Source organism: Oenanthe melanoleuca, chromosome 26 (assembly GCF_029582105.1).
Source record: "Oenanthe melanoleuca isolate GR-GAL-2019-014 chromosome 26, OMel1.0, whole genome shotgun sequence".
NCBI classification, from domain to species: Eukaryota; Metazoa; Chordata; class Aves; order Passeriformes; family Muscicapidae; genus Oenanthe; species Oenanthe melanoleuca.
The window spans coordinates 162,203-180,860 of NC_079359.1; the positions used below are offsets into that span (position 1 = coordinate 162,203).

At 52.7% G+C, this 18,658-nt stretch overlaps 2 protein-coding genes across 10 annotated transcripts; one reads left to right on the forward strand and one right to left on the reverse strand.

The window, feature by feature from the left end:
- Window positions 1-1,495: 1,495 nt before the first annotated feature.
- LOC130263725 (proline-rich protein 2-like) lies at window positions 1,496-5,304 on the reverse strand. Its single transcript, XM_056511463.1, has 3 exons — window positions 5,286-5,304; window positions 2,227-2,653; window positions 1,496-2,024 (listed from the first exon to the last, which is right to left on the reverse strand). The coding sequence occupies exons 1-3, from the start codon at window positions 5,302-5,304 to the stop codon at window positions 1,496-1,498; spliced, it is 975 nt and encodes a 324-aa protein (XP_056367438.1).
- On the forward strand, window positions 1,512-17,359 carry SLC16A1 (solute carrier family 16 member 1). Of its 9 annotated transcripts, none has more exons than XM_056511260.1 (6): window positions 1,823-1,871; window positions 2,543-2,681; window positions 10,347-10,604; window positions 13,948-14,091; window positions 14,556-15,419; window positions 15,836-17,359. In XM_056511260.1, the coding sequence occupies exons 3-6, from the start codon at window positions 10,388-10,390 to the stop codon at window positions 16,111-16,113; spliced, it is 1,503 nt and encodes a 500-aa protein (XP_056367235.1). In that variant the 5' UTR covers window positions 1,823-1,871; window positions 2,543-2,681; window positions 10,347-10,387; the 3' UTR covers window positions 16,114-17,359. The 9 variants fall into 9 exon arrangements, with proteins under 9 accessions (XP_056367236.1, XP_056367228.1, XP_056367235.1 ...); XM_056511254.1 differs by having other exon boundaries at window positions 1,847-1,871; window positions 2,543-2,643; XM_056511256.1 differs by having other exon boundaries at window positions 1,847-1,871; window positions 2,543-2,570.
- Window positions 17,360-18,658: the final 1,299 nt, after the last annotated feature.

Here is an 18,658-nt window from a genome sequence, read left to right on the forward strand (position 1 = left end):
GACAGCTTTGTTGCCCAATATCCTGAAACAATCTCCTGTTTTCCTCACAAGAAAAAAATTCCTAATAGGATTAATATTAAATCCGTCTTTTAAAGGAAACAAAAATGCAGCAGCACAGAGGAGGGAGAACTCCTTTCCATTTTCAGTAAAATGGAGAATAGGAACAGCAGAGATGTTCTGCAGCTTCTCACCTCCCCTTCCAGCCCACCACTGCTCTGGCAGCTCCCTGCTCACTTGAGCTCTGCCATCCCCAGCTTCTTGTTTCGCACATTACTCTAAAACTCACACACTGAGGCATTGCACATCAGTACCAGATGAAGGACATGCTCTCTGGCTTCATTCATCCCAGCAGCACGGGGTCTTCTCAAAGGAAACTGGAAGATCATGTCCCACCTGGGATTCTCCACAGCACTTCCAACTGCTCATTCCCAGTGGAGCAAAGCACTCGAGCCTAGGCAGGATCTTAACAGCAGAGCCAAGTAGCACTTCAAGTTTGATCCAAAATTGCCCCTTTGGATTGTTATTTATCTTGTTGTCTAAGCAAAACAGAGCACAGGCCTCTCCCTGCTCAGTCACACAGGAACAGATGGATCAAGAGATCCTCCCACCCACTCACTCTTTGGGTTATGGTGTCTCACCTCAGAAGTGGGTGAAAGAGTTGCTTGTAGTGCCTGGCCTTTTATTGAGTGCACCTGGTCCATTCACTGCCTCAACACGCTCAGAGCACACCCGCGACCATGCTTGCTCTGATGGAGGAGCAGTGGTTCCTTTGATATGGAAGCGCTTGCACCTCCTCACAGCTGCTCTGTCTCCATCTGTGAAGTGTCACTGTTTGTTTCCTTCTTTTCCTTCCTTGACTCACAGTTGAACTACACCACTCTTCTTTCGGCTGTAAAAAAAATTAGAGCATTAGACATGCGATCCAGAGTCAAGTAGCATCATTAGGCTTTGGGAGACAGCAGCTGGAGAAAAACACTCCTAGGTACCAGTCCCTTTGTGCAGGCCTTGGGCCATGTGGGGATGCACGGCTGCCATAGGCTGGTTTGCATCCAGAGATAAGGAGCTCTGCTGGGGATGGGAACGTGCTACCAGCAAGCGCCTCTCCCACACACCGAGGTGTTTGGCACACAGAGCCCGGGGCTCTTTCACCCTGCAGAACCAAACTGAGTGAAATGGTGAGGGCACGCAGCTCCTTCGCAGCCCTGGGCACAAAGGCCCAGCTGAAATAACTGCGATCCTCCAAAAACGGCCCCCCCTGGCAGAGTGTCCTTTTATCTTCACGGGAGCACGGCTGCCGGCGAAGCTAAGAAATATTGTGGCCAACAGAAAAGCAAAATCGTCAGTGCTGACGGGTTTTAATACAGGCAATGTGCAGCATTCTGCATCTGAAGGGGTCCAGGACCACCAGGGGCAGGGCCAGGTATGCCAGGAATGGGGCCAGGACTGCCGGGAGTGGGGTCAGGTCCCCCGGGAGCAGGGCCAGGAATCGCACGAGTCAGGACTCTCGGGAGCGTGTCCAGGAGCCCAAGGAGGGACGAGGGCCCGGCAGCGAGGGGCAAGGAGACCCCCCTGTTCTGCCCAGCGAGGGGAACTCCTGCGCCGAGTCACTCCGCGGGACAAGCTGAGAGAAGTCAGTGTCATCCGGCGCGCGCCTCCCGGCTGGGCGGTCCAAGCCCGGTCCCGCCGGGCCGTACGTGCTGAGGCGCACGGCGGGCCGGCACCCGGGGCTCGGGGCGGGCGGGGGTCGGGGGCTCGGCTCGCTCGGGCGGGGCGGGACTCGGCCGGGCACGCCCCGCCCCCCGCGCCCCTCCGCCCTTATAGCGGCGGGGGCGGGGGCGGCCGCACTCGGCGGCGGCGGCACCCGCGGGTAGGTGCGGGCGGCGCACGTGGCGCGGCGGGACGGACGGGCGGGCGAGAGAGAGGGAGGAGGGGGGCTCGGGTCAGGCTCCCGGCTCTGGGGAGCCCCCGCACTCCGGCGGCTCCGCGCTTCCCGGGGCCGCCGCTCCCGGCCCGCTTGAGAGCTCCTGGAGCCGGTGATGGTCCTGGGCCGTTCTTAGGCTGGGGGCCACCCCCGTGGCCGGTCGTGTAGCCGGTCCGCTCGGCGGCCACACCGGCGTTTCTGGGTATGTTGGAACTGCCGCTTCGGTCTCCCCCGCCCCCGAACTGAGGGGGAGCCATGTTTTGTTCTCGCTCCGGTACGGCCGCGTGGTGAGGATCCCACAGCACCATGCCCCGCCGCTCTCGGCCCTCTCTCGCCGGCAGTCGCGCCCGGGGCTCGGGATCTTCCCGGCCTCCTTCTCCCGGCGAGCGGTGAGCATGAATGGTGCTGGCCTCGGGGGGCCCGTGTAGCCCAGTTGCCCCAAGGTGGAGGTTCCCTGTCCCGGGGAGCTCCTCGTTCCCCCTGCCCGGCCCCTCAGGCCGCTCCCCCAGTGTGTTTGTGGGGCCTGCGGGGGAATCTCCGCACCATCTGAGGGCGCCTGATAAACGCTGGGGCGCAGGCAAGAGGTGATCGCTGTGTATGTTTGGCTTTTGATAAAGGCAGGGAGCTGCGTGGGAACCACGTCCTGGGAGTGAGTCTTCGGTGTGGGGGTCGCTGCATCGCGGTGCCGCTCGGACCGGCCTTCGGGCGATTCCTCTCGGCAGGTGCTCAGAGCTGGGCCTCGGGCATTCGAGGTGCTCAGGTGCCCATTCACCAGAGTCCTTCAGCACCGTGATCCCCTGCTGGCTGCGATGCCACGATGGACTGTGGAACCGTGCTCTGGTTCCAGGAAAGGCGCCTTTAGTGCTGGTTTCTGCCTTGCTCAGGGAGGAGGTGGTGGTAAAGTCTCGATGGCCCTATACATGTTTGGGGCGTGCATCCACCCTCCGGCGTGTGGATCATTCAGCCGTCGAGGCGTTGTGGTGAACAGCAGCAGAAGGCTGGGGCTGCTGGAGTTTACTGGTGGCGGGTGGTAGCTTACACTCACTGGACAGCAAGAGGCTGTCAGAATGCTCCTGGAGCCAGCACCTACCAGCTCTGGTCCTGGGGTCTGCTCTGCTTGAAGCCTGGTGGCCTCTGGCAGGTGTTTGCTGGCCCTAGGGTGAGATGCTTCGGGAGCTCAGTGGGACTGACATGCTGCTGCAGTGAGTGTTGCAGGTAGGGCAGGAGTCCTACAGCTGAAGGGTGCACAAATGCATCATGAAAGTGAACAAGGCCAGAGGATTTCAAAGGTAGCTCAGGAAAAGGGATGAGTGCGAACAGGAGGATCAGAAGGAAATTGTGAATTGTATCTGTGTCAGGAGAGGTGGGATTTTTGTCCTGAAACAGTAAATGGCCTGAGTGCTCACATCCTGGCCTTTAAGGGTGGGCCTTTTGCACGATGGTTACTCGTGTTCTCCGGCTTTAAGTTTCTTCTGAGGAAAAAAAGGTGGATTTTCTTAGTTGCATCACAAGGAAGCAGGTATAGTGATTCTGATTTTGTGCCTTTCTGTGAGCCTTAAGTCTTTTTGTGGTGCACAGGCATACCGTTTTCATGCTAAGTGAGGTAATTTAGTGCTGTTGTATTCTCCTAGGTGTCTTTGCATTGAGGTTTCCTTGCCTATGTCTGGAAGGAAAGGAGCAGTGCTGAGAAATGGGCCAGGGCAGGGAACAGCTGCGATGTGCTGGGTGTAAAGAAACTCCCTAAGCTCCTGATAGTGCCTTTATAGGTGCAGAATTTTCTTGGTCTTAGATGAACCGCTGGGGTGATAGACTTCCTAATTACAAACAAGTTCTACTAGCTATAGCAAATCTCCCTGCCCCAAAGAGGTCTAAGTGTCTGTGGCTGTCCTAGCCCCTTGGGAAGGTGTGAAACATTGTTCCCTTCCCGGAGGTGTTACCTGGAAAATGCGTGAATGGTCGCGTCTGCTTTCTCTTGGCTCCTATTTAGCACGGTTGGCCTGATTTATCTGGCAGCTAAGGTGGAAAATACCTAGTGACTTTCATGCTGTCATTTTATATCTCCTTTATGAGGAGTTGAAAAGCTGCACGTAGGCTTGGGAGGTGCATCCCATTAAGCCCTGTGTTGCACTTTTATGGCTTTTCCCATTTCCTCCTCTGGAATCAGCCTATACCAGACTCTTAAAATGGGAGCTTCTCGCAGGTGGTATCGGTATGACTCACTGTGTCCTTAGAGCTGCTGCAGAGTAATTGTTCTGTAGCCAAGGAAAATCCACGTGGGGCTGTAGTTAATGGCTGAAACCCCAATCACCGGAGTACTACTGGGCCCTTGGTGTGACTTCCTCTCCTGCCTCCATCCCACTGCTGCCTTTGTCCAGGTTTTAGGGCTGGGTCCTCGGTGTGAGTGTCCCACTTCCATCTGTGTACTCCTGGGTCCTTGGTGTGACCTCCTCTCCCACCTCCATCCTTGTGCTTTTGGGTCCTTGGTGTGCATGTACCACCTCCATCCTGGTGCTTACTCATCTGTGGTTTGAGGGCACGAAGGTGGCAGTAATGTGGTAGTGGTTGGGATCACAGGTCAGACTCCCGCTCTTAGGGAAGGGACAGCCAGTTCTGTTTGATGGTGACCACTGTGACCTTTTATGATTTTGCTGCCCCCTGCTTTGCCAAGACACCCGGAGCTGTCTCTGGCTGGCATTGTGGGTCTCTAATGGAAGAATGCCGGTGCTATTTCCTTACTACATTTTTCTCATTCTGAGGATTTCCGGCCGGGCACAGGGTGTCCTGGGAGCGTTCCTGAGCACCGCTGGTGTGGGGAGGATCGGCTCTGTGTCCTGGCAGAGCATGGCTTGTGCTCAGGGTGTGATTGGGAAGCCCTGTTCAGGAGCTTGAGCACTCCCTGTCTCTTTCTGGGATAGGGGCTTGGCTGGCAGCTGGTGCTATGAGAATCCCTTTCACTGGGGGTGGGGGGGACAGGTAGAGGGGACTCTAGGTGCTGTGCTGGGGGCTGAAGCTGATGTGAGCCCAGACTACATGCAAGAGCTGCTTGTTTCATGTAGCCTTTTTGTAACTGCTCTGCCAACCCCTCTGGCTGCAGGGTTTTGGGTTAGAGGGCTCTAGAAGAGCCATAACCGCAGCAAGGCTCTGGTGTAGAAATAAGCCAGGCTTTCTCCCTTGGACTTGCTTAAGCTTGACGTCATGCTTTCTCACACCAGTAAGATGCTGGTCCTTACTGAGCATTGCTGATGTTAGCAACCAGGAACAACAACCCCAGATGGGAGCTTCTCTGGTGGACAGAAATAGCTACTCATCTCTCTGGTTGTTTGCCTTCCTCCAAAGCTGCCAACAAACTATCCCAACATCTCACTTTGCAGGGCAGCTTGCATCGTTTCGTGCCCTGTGCCATGCTGGGAGCGTTTTGGGGGCTGAGGGGCTGTGTCCACCAGAGAGAGCAGTTGTGAGTGTCAGGGGAAGTCTGTGGTCGTGCCTGCTGGGGTGAGCAGGATGATGTGTGCCTCTGCGGGCTGAGGCTCATGTTGCCAGTGGGGGAGCTGGTGGAGGGCAGCTGCCAGTGCTGTGCCCCTGGCGTCTGTCTGTCTGCGCGCTGATGCTGGCAAACCGGGCTGGCAGACCGGGGCATGTCTGCGAGTGTGTTGGCCATCCTGGTGGGAAGAGGCAGTGAGTGGGCTGGGCTGCTTCTGGCCAAAACCTTGAGCTTGCCTGTGCGGGCTTCTGGCCTTGAGTGAGCCCTGCCTGTGCTGCTGACCTTGGCTCACCCTGGCAGCAAAGGCTGGGGCTGAGCAGGGCCTCAATTGACTATTGTCCTGGTGCAGAGCCCTTGGAAGCGCTGGGGAGTCACGTAGGCCGTGTGCTGCCAGGTTAAACCCAGGATGTGGGTGCCTGCTGAGATTAGAGTTCTGTGCATAATGCTCTAAACCCGCTTAAAACTGGTGAAAGTGGTATCTTACCTCATGACAATCTCCATTGCATCTTACTTCGGGCCAGAAAGAGGCTGAACTTGAAGTTATAGAGTGTTACTGGCTGTGAACAGCTGGTGACTGCCAGCCCGTTCATTTCCCCAGCAAGAGATCTCAGTTTGGCTTTAGGGATCAGAAGGGATGTTGTGGGCCTGCCAGCTCCCCATGTTGGGCAAATGTCCCATGGATGTTTATGGCCCTGTGCTGAGAACTGGAAGAGCCTCTTGTGGTGAGCTGGGAGGGGTGGATGTGGCTAATTCTTTGGGCTGGGCTGATGGGAATGGGCTCCTGGGTAACAGCATCCCCTTTCTGCTGGGGGCTTGAGGGAAGAGCTCCCTTGGGGAATGTGATCTGTGCTGCTAGCAAGGGACAGCTTTGTGCCCATCCTGCCTGGCCTGAGTGTTTCAGTGTTGGTATTCCCAGGCCAAAGGCTGGGTCCAGCTGACAAAGGCACAAGGGACCAAATGAGTGTTGGATAGCTGGGACATCCCTAGACATCCTTTTGCTGTGGAGATCCTGCTCTGGACAATGCTATGTCCATCTCAAAAGCTGGGGGAGCACAGGAGGAACAGCAAGAAGGAAGCAAAGACAGCAGGGCTGGGATGAGCCACTGTGGATTTCACCTAAGATACCAGATGAACCTCTGCTGGTAGCAGCACAAGCCTGTGTGAGCACTAGGCTGATGATGGGTTGTGGGAGAAAGATACGGGGCTCCCTGCCTGTCATGCTCCAGGGAAGCAGGAGCTGGGGCTCCCTGCCTTCCCTGCTCCAGGGGAAAGGCTTTGTGAGCTCCAAGGGCAGCAGATGCAGCTGAATGCATGCCCCGTGTAGGGAAGCCTGAGCTGGAGGCATGTATGAATAGAGGCAGAGGTGTGTTGTGCCTGGCCAGGAGCTCTGCTTGGGTGGGGGAATGTTCCTGTTCCTCTGACCCCAAAAAGGAGCAGTGTGAGCCACTTTATTAAAGGCTTTGCCCCAGAAATACTTAGGGGCATTTACAGCTCGTTATAAATGTGAGCCTCTGTCTTTCTGTACTGGAGTCCTGCCAATCCGAGCTTTCAAAAGCGCAGCAATTTACTGCATTATGTAACTAAAAGTCTTGAAATCATACTGTTCTGGGCCCCTTTGGAGAAAGGATAACTGCTTGTGGGTGGGACCTGGGAGATGGCAGGGCTTTAGTCTCCTGGGGGATCTGTTTTGAGGTGATACCATCCTCATCATTGCCTCAATTCCTGCTCTCACTATTGCTGAGGAGGGTGGCTGTAGGCTACCCATTCCTGCAGATTAGTCAGGACTTTTATAGGGAGCAGTTGTGATACTCAGTCATTACTTGTCTCGTCAGTCTTAATTACTGCAAATATGGTTATTTTATTTCCTAATAGGGCAAGCTGTAGCTGGCTGCCTGGCAGCTGTGAATTTGATTTCTAGTCATATCTTACATGTTGCAGCTCTTCCAAAACTGAAGAATTTCACAGAGCTGACAATGTCATAACTATGTATTCTGGTTGTTTTTTGTTTATTTCCCTTTTTGCAAGATGAAGGGATCTTTCCAGTTGGGCTGGCTGCTTTATATGTGCTTTTTTTTTTTTTTTTTTTCCTTGCTCGTTTGAAACTACCTCTGTGTTTGGGTAAGGAGTAAATAGTCAAGAAGCCTAATGTAGTTGAAGGATGAGCTTTCTAAAACTGGTCTTTCTTAATAAGGATTTTCAGTGAGTCAGGGGAAAGTGTTGTGGCATGCAGAACTCCTCGTATAAACTCTCTGGTGTCAGACTTTGGGAATCTTTGGTCTCATAACCTTGTTCAGCCTGAGGTTTTTTTGGTGTGCCTCAGCAATGCAAGAGAGGTCATGTCTAACCTGCCAGAAGCCTTTTCTTTTTACAGAGACATGCCACCTCAGCACCTGCAGGAGGAGGAATGTTGCTTGTAGGGGAAGAAAAAATAAATGAACCAAGCCACAGTCATTTTGAAGCAGTTGAGCTCCTTGGGAGCAGTGGAAGAGTTAAACCAGTGTGCATATATATCAAGAACAAGAGGGAAAAATCCCCAACACTTCATCAGAACCCCCTCAGCCTTTGCTTTGGGTGGCTTTTATTGCCTGTAGTTTTAATTAGTGCTCATAAGTAGATTATATTCCTTGCTGGGAGCTTTTATAGCCAACACCTGGTAGTTTCAGCTTTCAAAAATGTTTTGGATAAATCAGTGTGGTTGCATGATGCTTTAGGGTTCACTGAAGGCTGTGAAAGCTCCGTGTGACTCAAAGGTGGTGGAAACTCCAGTGTGCAGTTTGTGTGAGGAGGGCATGTTCAGCAATTCCCAGTGCTCATGGTGGGTGGGTGGGCTGCTCTGTGCTCCAAGAGACCAGACTGCATTGAGAGTCTCTGTGGAGCCTGGCAGTTCCCTCTGTGGCTGCTGGTCCCAGATGTGTGGCCCACAGATGTGTGTTGGCCCAGGGATCTGCCTGCAGCTAGAGACCATAAATAGGGGCTCATCCTGGTGAGTCCCAGAAGGGAAATCAGAGGAAACAGGCTCTGGCTCCTGGGCATAGTTCAGCTGTGGACGTGCCAGGGGCAGCGTCTTGTCAATGATTCCTTTGTTGGGGTGGCGGGTGGCTTGGAGCTGCTCGTGATGGTCATGTGTTGCACTGGCCAGGATGCAGGAAAATACCCTGCCAGGGAAAAATCATTGTCTGGGTCATGCTAAACCAGTCTTAGCAGCTTAGAGAAAGCGACCTCCTGTGCTTTTCTTGCTCTTGCCCCGTGTTGGTCCAGGGCATCGCCTGGTAGGCAGCACCACAGCCAGGTGTCAGGTGGCTCTGGCAAAGCTGATGCTGTATCAGGTAACTACTGCCAGTGCCAGGTAGGAAGGAGCAGGATCTCCCCATGACTCTGGATCACCAGCTGTGCTTCAACCAGGATACCGGGATCCCAGCCCTGGATGTGCACCAGGTGACACGGAATGAGTGGAAAGGCAGGAGCCCACAGTCCTGTAGTGTGTGCTGTAGGGATGTGCCAGGTAGATGCTGGCATGTCAGCAGCCACGGAGGAGATGGTAATCGCTGTGAGCTGGGGCGGATACAGGCTATAAATAGGAGGCTGCACCTCTCTGAGCCAGTACTACGCTGCTTTGAAGTTGTCACTCTGCCTGGTATGGCCTCAGGAGCTCTGGAAAAGGCTCTCCTGCTTGAAAGTGGCTTTTCCTCGAGTGCAGACCTGAGCAGCAGAGAGCTGTGGAGCGAGGGGCGGGCTCTGCTGAAGGTGACTGGTGTTGCTCCTTGGCTGGTGCTGCTTAATATGGGTGGGTGAGGTGGGGATGTCTCTGGCTGTGAGGCTGGGGACGGCTGCAGCCCATCAGAAAATGCTTTCTGAAGTCCCTGGGGGTGCGCATGATTTTTGGGGCTGGTAATGATTTCTGCTGCTTTGCATCTTGTGACCCTTGTTTGTGAGCAGCTGCCCTTGTTACGGTTCCTTGCTGTGATGCCTTGTGCTGCTCTCTGCTGCCTGGACCAGCCCTCATTTGGAGTGACAGCAGCTCTGGAGTGTGATCTAGTTCTGCTGCAGCGTGGGCCCATGCATAAGCAGCCTGAGCCTACGGCCTCTGGATCACTCCCAATCAGCCTCTCCAAGGGGATTCCACACTGCAGCAAGCCTGAATGACATTTTCCTGTTTATTTTGTTTTCTAGTCACTTCTGGTTTTGAGCTCTTTAGGCGAATTGTTTCTATACTTGGGTGCTTTGTGAAACCTACTGTAGCCTTTTTTATTGAGGAGAAGGGTTTGGATGCAGTTGGGGCAGGAGTGCCCTATCAGGGCCAAATCACAGAGGAACCAGGCTCTGCTCTGTGTGGGTCCACCTCCCCCTTCCCTACTGGCATATAGGAGCCTTCCTTAATCACTGCTCAGGCTAAGTTTAGCCACAGCCCCTGACCTTTAGGGATGGTGGGTGTGCTGTGACACCCGACTGCCCTTTTTCAGCAGAATTTGGGGTGTCCTGTTTGGCCCATGCATGGGGACTTACTTCCCCTCAGTGTGTCTGCATTTAATAACTGTGGTATGAAGCTCCTGCTCTAGGTGGCCTGCGGCTTCCTGGGATTTTGCAGTGCTGGTGTTACACTCTGGAGATTCTGTGGGAGCTCTGCCCATGTAGATGGGTCGTGGCTGCTGTCAGAGACACTGCCTGCCCTTTCCAGCTTAGTTCAGGGTGTCGTGTCTTAAATTTGTCACTTACAAATGTGTGCTGACTGGGGCTCTTAAAGGCCAGCTGCAATCTGAGCATGTGCTTTGGGGTGGCCCACTGTGCCTGTGATCCTGGGGTGCTCTCACCTCATGGATCAGCTTTCTTCATGGTGTTGGGGGCACTGGTGCAGTGCCAGCCTTGCAAATAAAGCTTGAGCAATGCAGTTGTATGCCAGGAACAGGGACTCTGCTTTCAGCTGAGACAACACTTTGTCCTTTGCAGGTCTTTGATCCCCAACTGAGTCATCGCCGACTTGATCCAAGATGCCACCGGCCATTGGAGGCCCCGTAGGATACACTCCTCCCGAAGGAGGATGGGGTTGGGCTGTGGTCATTGGAGCCTTCATCTCCATTGGCTTCTCCTATGCCTTCCCCAAATCTATCACAGTGTTCTTCAAAGAGATTGAGGTCATCTTCAATGCGTCCAGCAGCAAAGTCTCCTGGATCTCCTCCATCATGCTGGCTGTTATGTATGCAGGAGGTAAGTGGGCTGGAGGCAGTGGTACATGTTCTTCTGCATCACAGCACAAGATGCTGCTCTCCTGCTGGGGTCTGGTGATTCTCACCTGGCTGTAGTGACATCAACCAAAGTTTTGCTAAAACTATAAATTCTCTCCTTATGTGAGAGCAAAACCTCCCTTAATGAGTTTTCTTAAAGGAGATTGCTCAAAAAGTTCCATTTAATGCCCAGAATGCAAAATCTGGGTTAATCTGTCCTCCTCTGCAAAGCTGTAAAGTCTTTCCGGGGGAATTACAACTTGTGTAATTCTGCCCTTGTCCTTGTTAGTGGGCTGCAGGTGTTGTGTCTGCTCCTAGCACCCTCCTGGAGGCTGGGGAGCTGCTGTGCCACATGTGGGAGCCCTGCTCTCAGTGACACTTTCAGATAAGATGCTGATTTTTAATTTTTTTTTTCAGTTCAGGGGATAGTGGGTGTATCTAGGGATCTGTCCCCTGTTTCTTGTCAGCTCAGTTGTGCTGGAGTGCTCTGAAGCCTCATGCCACATGTTACTGCTTGCTGGTGCCAAGCTGTGCTGTAGGCAGCTTGTGCTGTTTGAGGAGTGTGCACTGGAAGTACAGACATGAGCAATGAAGGCAAACCCACCTAAACTAAAACAGCTCCCCTCCCTCCCCTGTCCTTCAGAAACTGCCTTTTGAAGGCTTTTAATTCCCAAGGTGAGTACTTTATGAATGTTTTTAATGGGTGAAGAGTATGCAGAGTGTTCCTGGTCTCCAGACCCCGGGGTCTTGTATGTGCCTGCAAACACAGTGTTGTGCTAGGCTGAAAGAAACACTGTGAGCCTGCTGTTGTGGCCACTTCAGAGGCAAATGGGAGCTTGTCCCTGCTGGCGAGTTGCCTGCAGCCTTGTTGGGTTTGTGCATCCAAAGGAGCTGACGTCAGCTCCCGGCTGAGCACGAGGCTTTTCCTTTGCAGGGAACAGGCTCTGCTTTGTCCTGGCTCAGCTAGCGAAGCGACCAGCACATTTTCCTGCTCCAATGTTGTAACAAGCTTGTAAACCGTGTAACTGCCTTAATGAGACCAATCTGGGCCATTCTTCCTCTCCCAATAGCTCAGAGATGGTTCTTCTGGGGGCATTGCCTGGAGCTGCCTGGCAGCAAGGCTAAGAGCTCCCTCCTCCAGTACAGGAGTTGTGGTTGTCCCCATGTCCCACTCTCTCCAAGGTGATACTGTCTTTCCTGCTTCCACTGAGCTGTTGCCATTAAATTCCAGCAGCTGCTGGTCTTGAACTGCTTGCCCATTTGCTGGTGGCAGGGGTGCTGAAAGTACCCCAGATCTACCTGGGTGCATTTTTTTTTTTCCTCCAGAAGGTGATCAGGTACTGAACAGGCTTCCCAGAGCAGTGGTCACAGCCCCAAGGCTGCCAGAGCTCAAGGAATGTTTTGGACAATGCTCTCAGGCAGAACATGGGATTATTGGAGTTGTCCTGTGCAGAGCCAGGAGTTGGACTTGATCCTTGATGATCACTTGCATCTCAGGATTTTTTTATGATTCATCCCCCAGCTGCTAAAGCATGGGAATTCCTGCCTGAAACCCAACCCTTTACAGAGTCTGAATTGCACTGGAGCAGTCCTAGTGTGCATCCCATTTTCTCTATCTCCTAGGACATCTGCTTGCTTGTAGGCTGGAAAAGTAGTTCATCCTCTGGAGGAACGTTCTGGGCTGATGGACTCTTAGGGAGCTGGGGCAGCTCCTGTGCTGGGCAGGGCTAGGTGTGAGGAAGCAGCACATTTCCCTACAGCTGCCCTGTATAGTCACCATCAGGATCCATGGATGTTGTGGTGTCAGATGCCCCTTGTCAGCTCCATGTTCCATACATGTTCTTGGCAGCTTGAGCAATTAAGTTAGAGCAGATAATGTTTAGTCAAAAACGCTTCCTGCCAATCTAGAAAATAGGAGTGGATGTGAATAATTTTCCCTTAAAAAAAGGGGGGGATGGGGGAATTGCTCCTAGAGTACCTGGCACTGCCCAGCTGGGTGGCTTCCTGCTGGTTGCCCTTTGGAGCGTGCTGTTTCCAGGTGGACTTCCTGGAGGAAAGGCTTTGGCTGCCTTTAGACTCTGTTCAGGGGCATCACATTTGCTGAGTTCAAGGTCCAGGTTTTGCGAAGTGCTGAGTGCTCTGTGGGCCTTGTGCTCTGGCAGCTCCCAGGTGCTGCTGCTGCTTCACACAGAACCAGAGCCATGGCCCATTCCTGGTGGCATTGTGTTGGAGCCTCTGGTAGCAGAGAGCAGAATGCTGTGGGGCAGGGGGCAGCCTCTGCAGCACCAAGGCTTCTATAACCTGCTCCAGGCTTTGTTTAAACTGGGCAAAAAGGTCAAGTACCATCCGAGGACCCATGAATAACATGTTGACAACCTCCCTGTCTGTTAATGGCAAAGCAAGGTCTGTTAATATTCAATGGCTGTTCATTCAGTGTATTTAAATACATTTTAGTGTCTGTAGAGCATGCTTGGCAGTGTCTAATCACTGTTTGCTTTGGATTAAAGCTCCTGATAGTGAACTACTTAAAAGGACAATTGGACCCTGCCTACCTTAGGAGTAGCAATGAAAACAGAAGCACCCCTTCTCCTGAGGCAGTGGTGCTTCTGCCCTGTGGAGCTTCACCTGCACCCAGATAAGGTGTTTCCTCACAGCTTTGTCTGGTCCTGGTTAGAAACATCTGGCAGGAGATGTGCAGTTTCTTTGTGGCTAAGACTCCAGCCTGTGGTGGGTGGGTGGCCACAAGTAGGGCAGGGCCCATGGCACAACATGGGGTGGGTGGCTTCAGCCTGTATCAAATCTGTCTCTGAGGGCAGCTGGTGGCTGGGCAGCTCCTATTTTAGCCCACAGAAGGCAGCATGCTCAGAGAAGTCAAAAGTTTCTGTGCTTCAACGATTCTTTGTCTCTTATGGTTGGTTTAGATTAGATATTTAGGAAGAAATTCTTCCCTGAGGTGTGATGAGGCCCTGGCACAAAGAAACCTAGAGAAACTATGTCTGCCCCATCCCTGGAAATGTTCAAGACTGGGTTGGATGGAGCTTGCAGCAACCTGTTCTAGCAGAAAGTGTTTCTGCCCATGGCAGGGAGTTGGAACAAGATGATCTTTAAGGTCCCTTCTGGCCCAAACCATGTTGTGATTCTCTTATCTCCACTTGCCTCTGAACCTCCTGCCCTTTCCTCTTACCCCAATTCCCTCACTGGGAGAAGCAACACTGTGTGAAAGCTGGAACCCTCTGGCAGTAAAGCTGCACTGTGCTTGCGTGTGTGTGTTTAGTCTCTCATGCAAAGATCACTCCTCTCTGGATGCATTTCCTGTGTTTGCCCAGGTCCCATCAGCAGCATCCTGGTGAACAAGTACGGCAGCCGGCCCATCATGATCGCGGGCGGCTGCCTGTCCGGCTGCGGGCTGATTGCAGCCTCCTTCTGCAACACGGTGGAGGAGCTCTACTTCTGCGTGGGGGTCATTGGGGGTGAGTGCTACCTCCGCCCTAGTGCGGCACTGAAAGGAGCAACTTCAGCCCAGTCATGATTAGTTGATGTCTGAAATAAATTTGCATAAATTCTTGTTCTTGTCACTGCCTGGGCACCTCAGCTTTAGCTGGCAGCAGTGGCTGGCTCCTGCAGCTGGGAAGTGGGTGTGTCAGGTGTTGAAATGGACTGTCTGGGCCACTGAAGTCACCATCCCTGGAAGTGTTCAAAAAGCCTGTGGATGTCACACCTGGGGACATGGGTTAATGGTGGACCTGGCACCACTGGGGACAATGGTTGGACTCCATGTTCTTAGAGGCCTTTTCCAACCTAAATGATTCTAAAATCCATTATTCTAAATGGAGCTATGAATGCCCCAGAACTGAAATGCTGTTTGTCCCACCAGCCCTTCTGCCAGTGCTGCTGGGAATGTCCCAGCCCTGAGCCCCTTATCTCTCTCCTGCAGGCCTTGGACTTGCCTTCAACCTGAACCCTGCCTTAACCATGATCGGCAAGTACTTCTTTAAGAAGCGTCCCCTGGCCAATGGGCTGGCGATGGCGGGCAGCCCAGTCTTCCTCTCTACCCTGGCACCCGTCAACCAGCTCTTCTTTGGCATATTTGGCTGGCGTGGCAGCTTCCTCATCCTGGGTGGCCTCCTGCTGAACTGCTGTGTGGCTGGATCCCTGATGCGGCCCATAGGTCCCAAGCCAGATCAGCTGAAGAAAGAGGCCACGAAGGAAGTGCAGCAGGAGGCTGGGAAGGCACGGAAAAAGGATGATGGTGACACCAGCACAGACCTCATTGATGGAAAGGCCAAGAAAGAGAAGACCTCATTATTCCAGACGATCAACAAATTCTTGGACCTGTCTCTATTCACACACAGGGGCTTCCTGCTCTATCTGTCAGGCAATGTGATCATGTTCTTCGGGTTGTTCGCTCCCTTGGTCTTCCTCAGCAATTACGCAAAGAGCAAGAAGATAGCTAGTGACTCTGCAGCCTTCCTGCTCTCTATACTGGCCTTTGTGGACATGGTGGCCAGACCTTCCATGGGACTGGTGGCAAACACCAAGTGGATCAGACCCCGCATCCAGTATTTCTTTGCCATCTCTATTATTTATAATGGGGTTTGCCACCTCTTGGCCCCCATGTCCACCAGCTATGCTGGCTTCTGCATTTATGCTGGCTTCTTTGGCTTTGCCTTTGGCTGGCTGAGCTCAATCCTGTTCGAGACCCTGATGGACCTGGTGGGAGCTCAGCGGTTCTCTAGTGCTGTTGGCCTGGTGACCATTGTGGAGTGCTGCCCTGTGCTTCTGGGACCCCCTATGCTAGGTAGGTGTGCTATGCCCAGAGAACTCACTTGAGGACATGGTTTTAGTGGGGTGGTGCTGGATTGGTGATTGAACCTTGTGATCTTAAAGGTCTTTCCCAACCTTAATGATTCTATGATTCTTTGACTTGGGCTGTCCTGCCTGGACATGCTGAGTGGTGCTGGGTTCCCTTGAGCCGTGGGCAGCCCTTGGCACTGGGGCAGTGGTCAGAAGACCACCCCAGCATCTGAGGAATGGCCAAGGAAGTGGGATCTGAACCCCTGGCACAGAGTAGGGGGAGCAGGGAATAAAGCAATGTGGGACAGGTCCTTGCCTGAAGGTGAGGGTGATGGGCCTGGGCTGCTCTTGGGAGCATCTCCATGACCTGGAGCTGCTCTGGGGGCATCTTGTTGAGCTGTCCCCTCTCTTGTCTCTTAGGGAAGCTCAATGACATGTATGGTGACTACAAGTACACGTACTGGGCCTGCGGGGTTGTCCTGATCATCGCTGGGATCTACCTCTTCATTGGGATGGGCATCAACTATCGCCTGGTGGCAAAGGAGCAGAAAGCGGAGGAGAAAGCCAAGAGTGAAGGGAAGGAGGAAGAGACCAATGTTGATGAGGCTGAGAAGCAGAAAGGGGCAAACAATGATGTGGCCCCCTCACCTCAGAAGAACGTGGAGGATGGTGTCAAGGAGGAGGAGAGCCGCATGTGAGGGACCGGAGTTAATCCCGGGGTGTCGGGGAAGCGCTGCTGCCCCAGTGCGGCAGCCGGGGCAGAGCTCCGCTGGCGCTGGGCGGCTGTAAGAAGTGTTTAAACCGGGTGTTCATTTTTAAACAGGCTCTGAGTTGTCTTTCCATCTGTGTTAAACAAAGGTAACAGGACTACACATGCAGTATCCTCGTGTGTCCAGGGGCAGGGGGGCTTTTATAGTCTGGCTTTTTAACAGTAACATGAATGTACTAATATGTGCCTTACAGTCTCCATATCTAGCTGAATCGGAACAAGCCTTAACTCTTAAACTGTGCTTTAGCTCTGTATTCTGCTTGGGGTTTGGGGGTGGGGGGGATATGTGTGTGTTTTGGGGAGTTGTTAGAAAGCCATAAAAAGCAGGATACTGGATTTGTTGAAGCACGATATAGGCTTCAGGGCCAGCCCTGGATGAATACTGCTTCACACGCTTCTTACTGCAGGCCCTCTGCGGGGGAGGCGCGGGCATGGGGCGAGGTGCTCCTCAAACCCCGTGCCCAGTGCCTCCTGGCTCTCTAGGTGGTCTTTAGGTATGTTTTGAAAACACTTTAGCTACTGTAGTTCTTTAAAATCCCTGTTTTTGTAGCTGTTCTCTCATGGGATATTCAGGTTGAAGAAAGATGACCGCAGTTCTCGTTGGGCAGCGTCACCCACTCCAGGGCTGTGGCAGCCCTGCTTGCCCAAGCCTTCCTTGGGGAGTGTTGAGGTCCCCCCTGCCTCCCCACTCTGCCTCAATAGTGCCTCTTCTCAGCCCACTGCTGGGGGATGTGAAATGGGCTCAGGTTGTGGTGCTGGCATTCACACTTCTGTCAGCTGTGCTTCCCCATCCTGCCCGTGGGGTGGGATTCCACCACAGCATCCCCTCCAGCCAAGTGTTCTGGGGGTCTGACCTTGGGCAGAGTGATGAGGTGGGTGGAGATGGTACATCCCTGAGACTTTTTCTGCTTTTGCTCTTTTATCTGTTAGAGAAACCTCTTTTACTTGCTTCTGTTCAACTGAGATCTTAAGGTGATGGATGCTGAACCTCTCACATCTAGGACACGTAAGGGGGAGGAAAGAATTTGTACGTATTTATTTTTTATTTTTTAGTGTTGGAAAATATCTCAACGTACGTGGAGCAGGTTAATGGCTCTCAAGTTCTAGTAAATGTTGATCAGAATTCATGTTAAGAGGCTGAGTTTTTTCAAATAAACTTGTTTTTTTACAATTTACCCATCAAATGTTGAACTTCTTTTTTAGAAGTGTGATTTCTATGTGCCACATCACGTAGATTTAGGGTCACTTTAGGGGAGAAGGTGAGTAGGGCTGTGGCTGGGCCTGGCTGCTGCTCCAGCAGCCTGTGGAAGTTGGGCACATACTGAGAGGGTGAGATCTTCCTTTTCAGCTGGAAGAGGCTTTGGTTAGCAGTTGGGATGGCTACAGCACAGTGTCCTCATGCACTCTTTTTTTAAAAACCTGGAAAAACCTTTGAGAGCTCCCTTGACTGTGAGAGGGAGGGACATGCTTTTAAAAGTCTGAGTGATGCACAGATTCTCTTGCTGTCTGCTGCCTTCTGCAAGGCCTCTTTTGCCTTTTATTTTTGGTCTAAATACCTCATAAAGTAGCCCAGATTGTTGTTGGGTTTTTTGTTTTTTTGTTGTTTTTTTGTTTTGGTTTGGTTTTGGTTTTTTTTTTTGTTTGGTTTTTTTTTTTTTTTTTTTCTTAATACTGTAGATTATAAAGCCAGGGGATATTTTGTACAAGAGGATGTTGTACAGTTACTGAGCTGTGATATTGTAAAGCCAGGTAATTGTGTTTTCATGGCTGGGGTGTCTGGTGGACCACAGAGATGGGCTCATGTCAAATGATCACCCCCTGGTAAGCTGCCCATTACCCAAGTTCTTGTAGATAGAGACAAGGGCCCTTCTCTGAGTGTGATGGTCTGTCGTGGGACTTGGGGCTGCAGGAGGCCCTGGCCTTTTCTGCCATAGCAAGCATTGGTGATGCCTGTTGAGAAGAGCATCTGTCCTCTGCCAGGTAGGATGTGTTTAGCCCTTCTCTGCTGGTTCCTGCCCCTTGTGGGCATTGGGGTCCTGTCTGGGCTGTGTCTACCTCTGCCATGGATGTTCCTGCAGCCAGCTCTGCCGGGAGAGGCTCACACAGCCAGGGCAAAAAGCCAACCCTGCTTCTAAGGAAAAAAGTGTTTAAATAATTTCCTGCTTGTATGTGGCTGGCTGGGAGCACTTTAAATCCTGGTCCTTCTCTACTGATGCCCTCCATGCCCCATCCGGAGCTGGGTGTCAGCCCTGTCCTTGTTCCAGGATCTCCTGTGGGACTTGTTCCTGTGATGCAATGCTGTGGAAATGCAGGTGAGAGAGGAAGGTGTCTGTTAGATCGGGAGGAGAAACTACTCTTGCCCTGTGTTAGGCTGTTAACTGCTAGGTGCCCTGACTGGGGTAGGGCCCAGTCCTTGCTGTGGCAGGCATGGCTCCCCTCCAGGGCATGGACTCTGCCCCAGGCCAGGCTCTCCC

What these genes read in the sequence shown, in the direction of transcription:
- LOC130263725 (XM_056511463.1), bottom strand. An exon ending in GCCGAGAGCGGCGGGGCATG is followed by an intron (nt 2,025 to 2,226) that starts GTGCTGTGGGAT and finishes CACCGGCTCCAG; the next exon opens with GAGCTCTCAAGCGGGCCGGG.
- SLC16A1 (XM_056511261.1), top strand. Translation starts at nt 10,388, where the DNA reads ATGCCACCGGCCATTGGAGGCCCCGTAGGATACACTCCTCCCGAAGGA. An exon ending in CTGCGTGGGGGTCATTGGGG is followed by an intron (nt 14,092 to 14,555) that starts GTGAGTGCTACC and finishes TCTCTCCTGCAG; the next exon opens with GCCTTGGACTTGCCTTCAAC. An exon ending in TCTGGGACCCCCTATGCTAG is followed by an intron (nt 15,420 to 15,835) that starts GTAGGTGTGCTA and finishes CTTGTCTCTTAG; the next exon opens with GGAAGCTCAATGACATGTAT.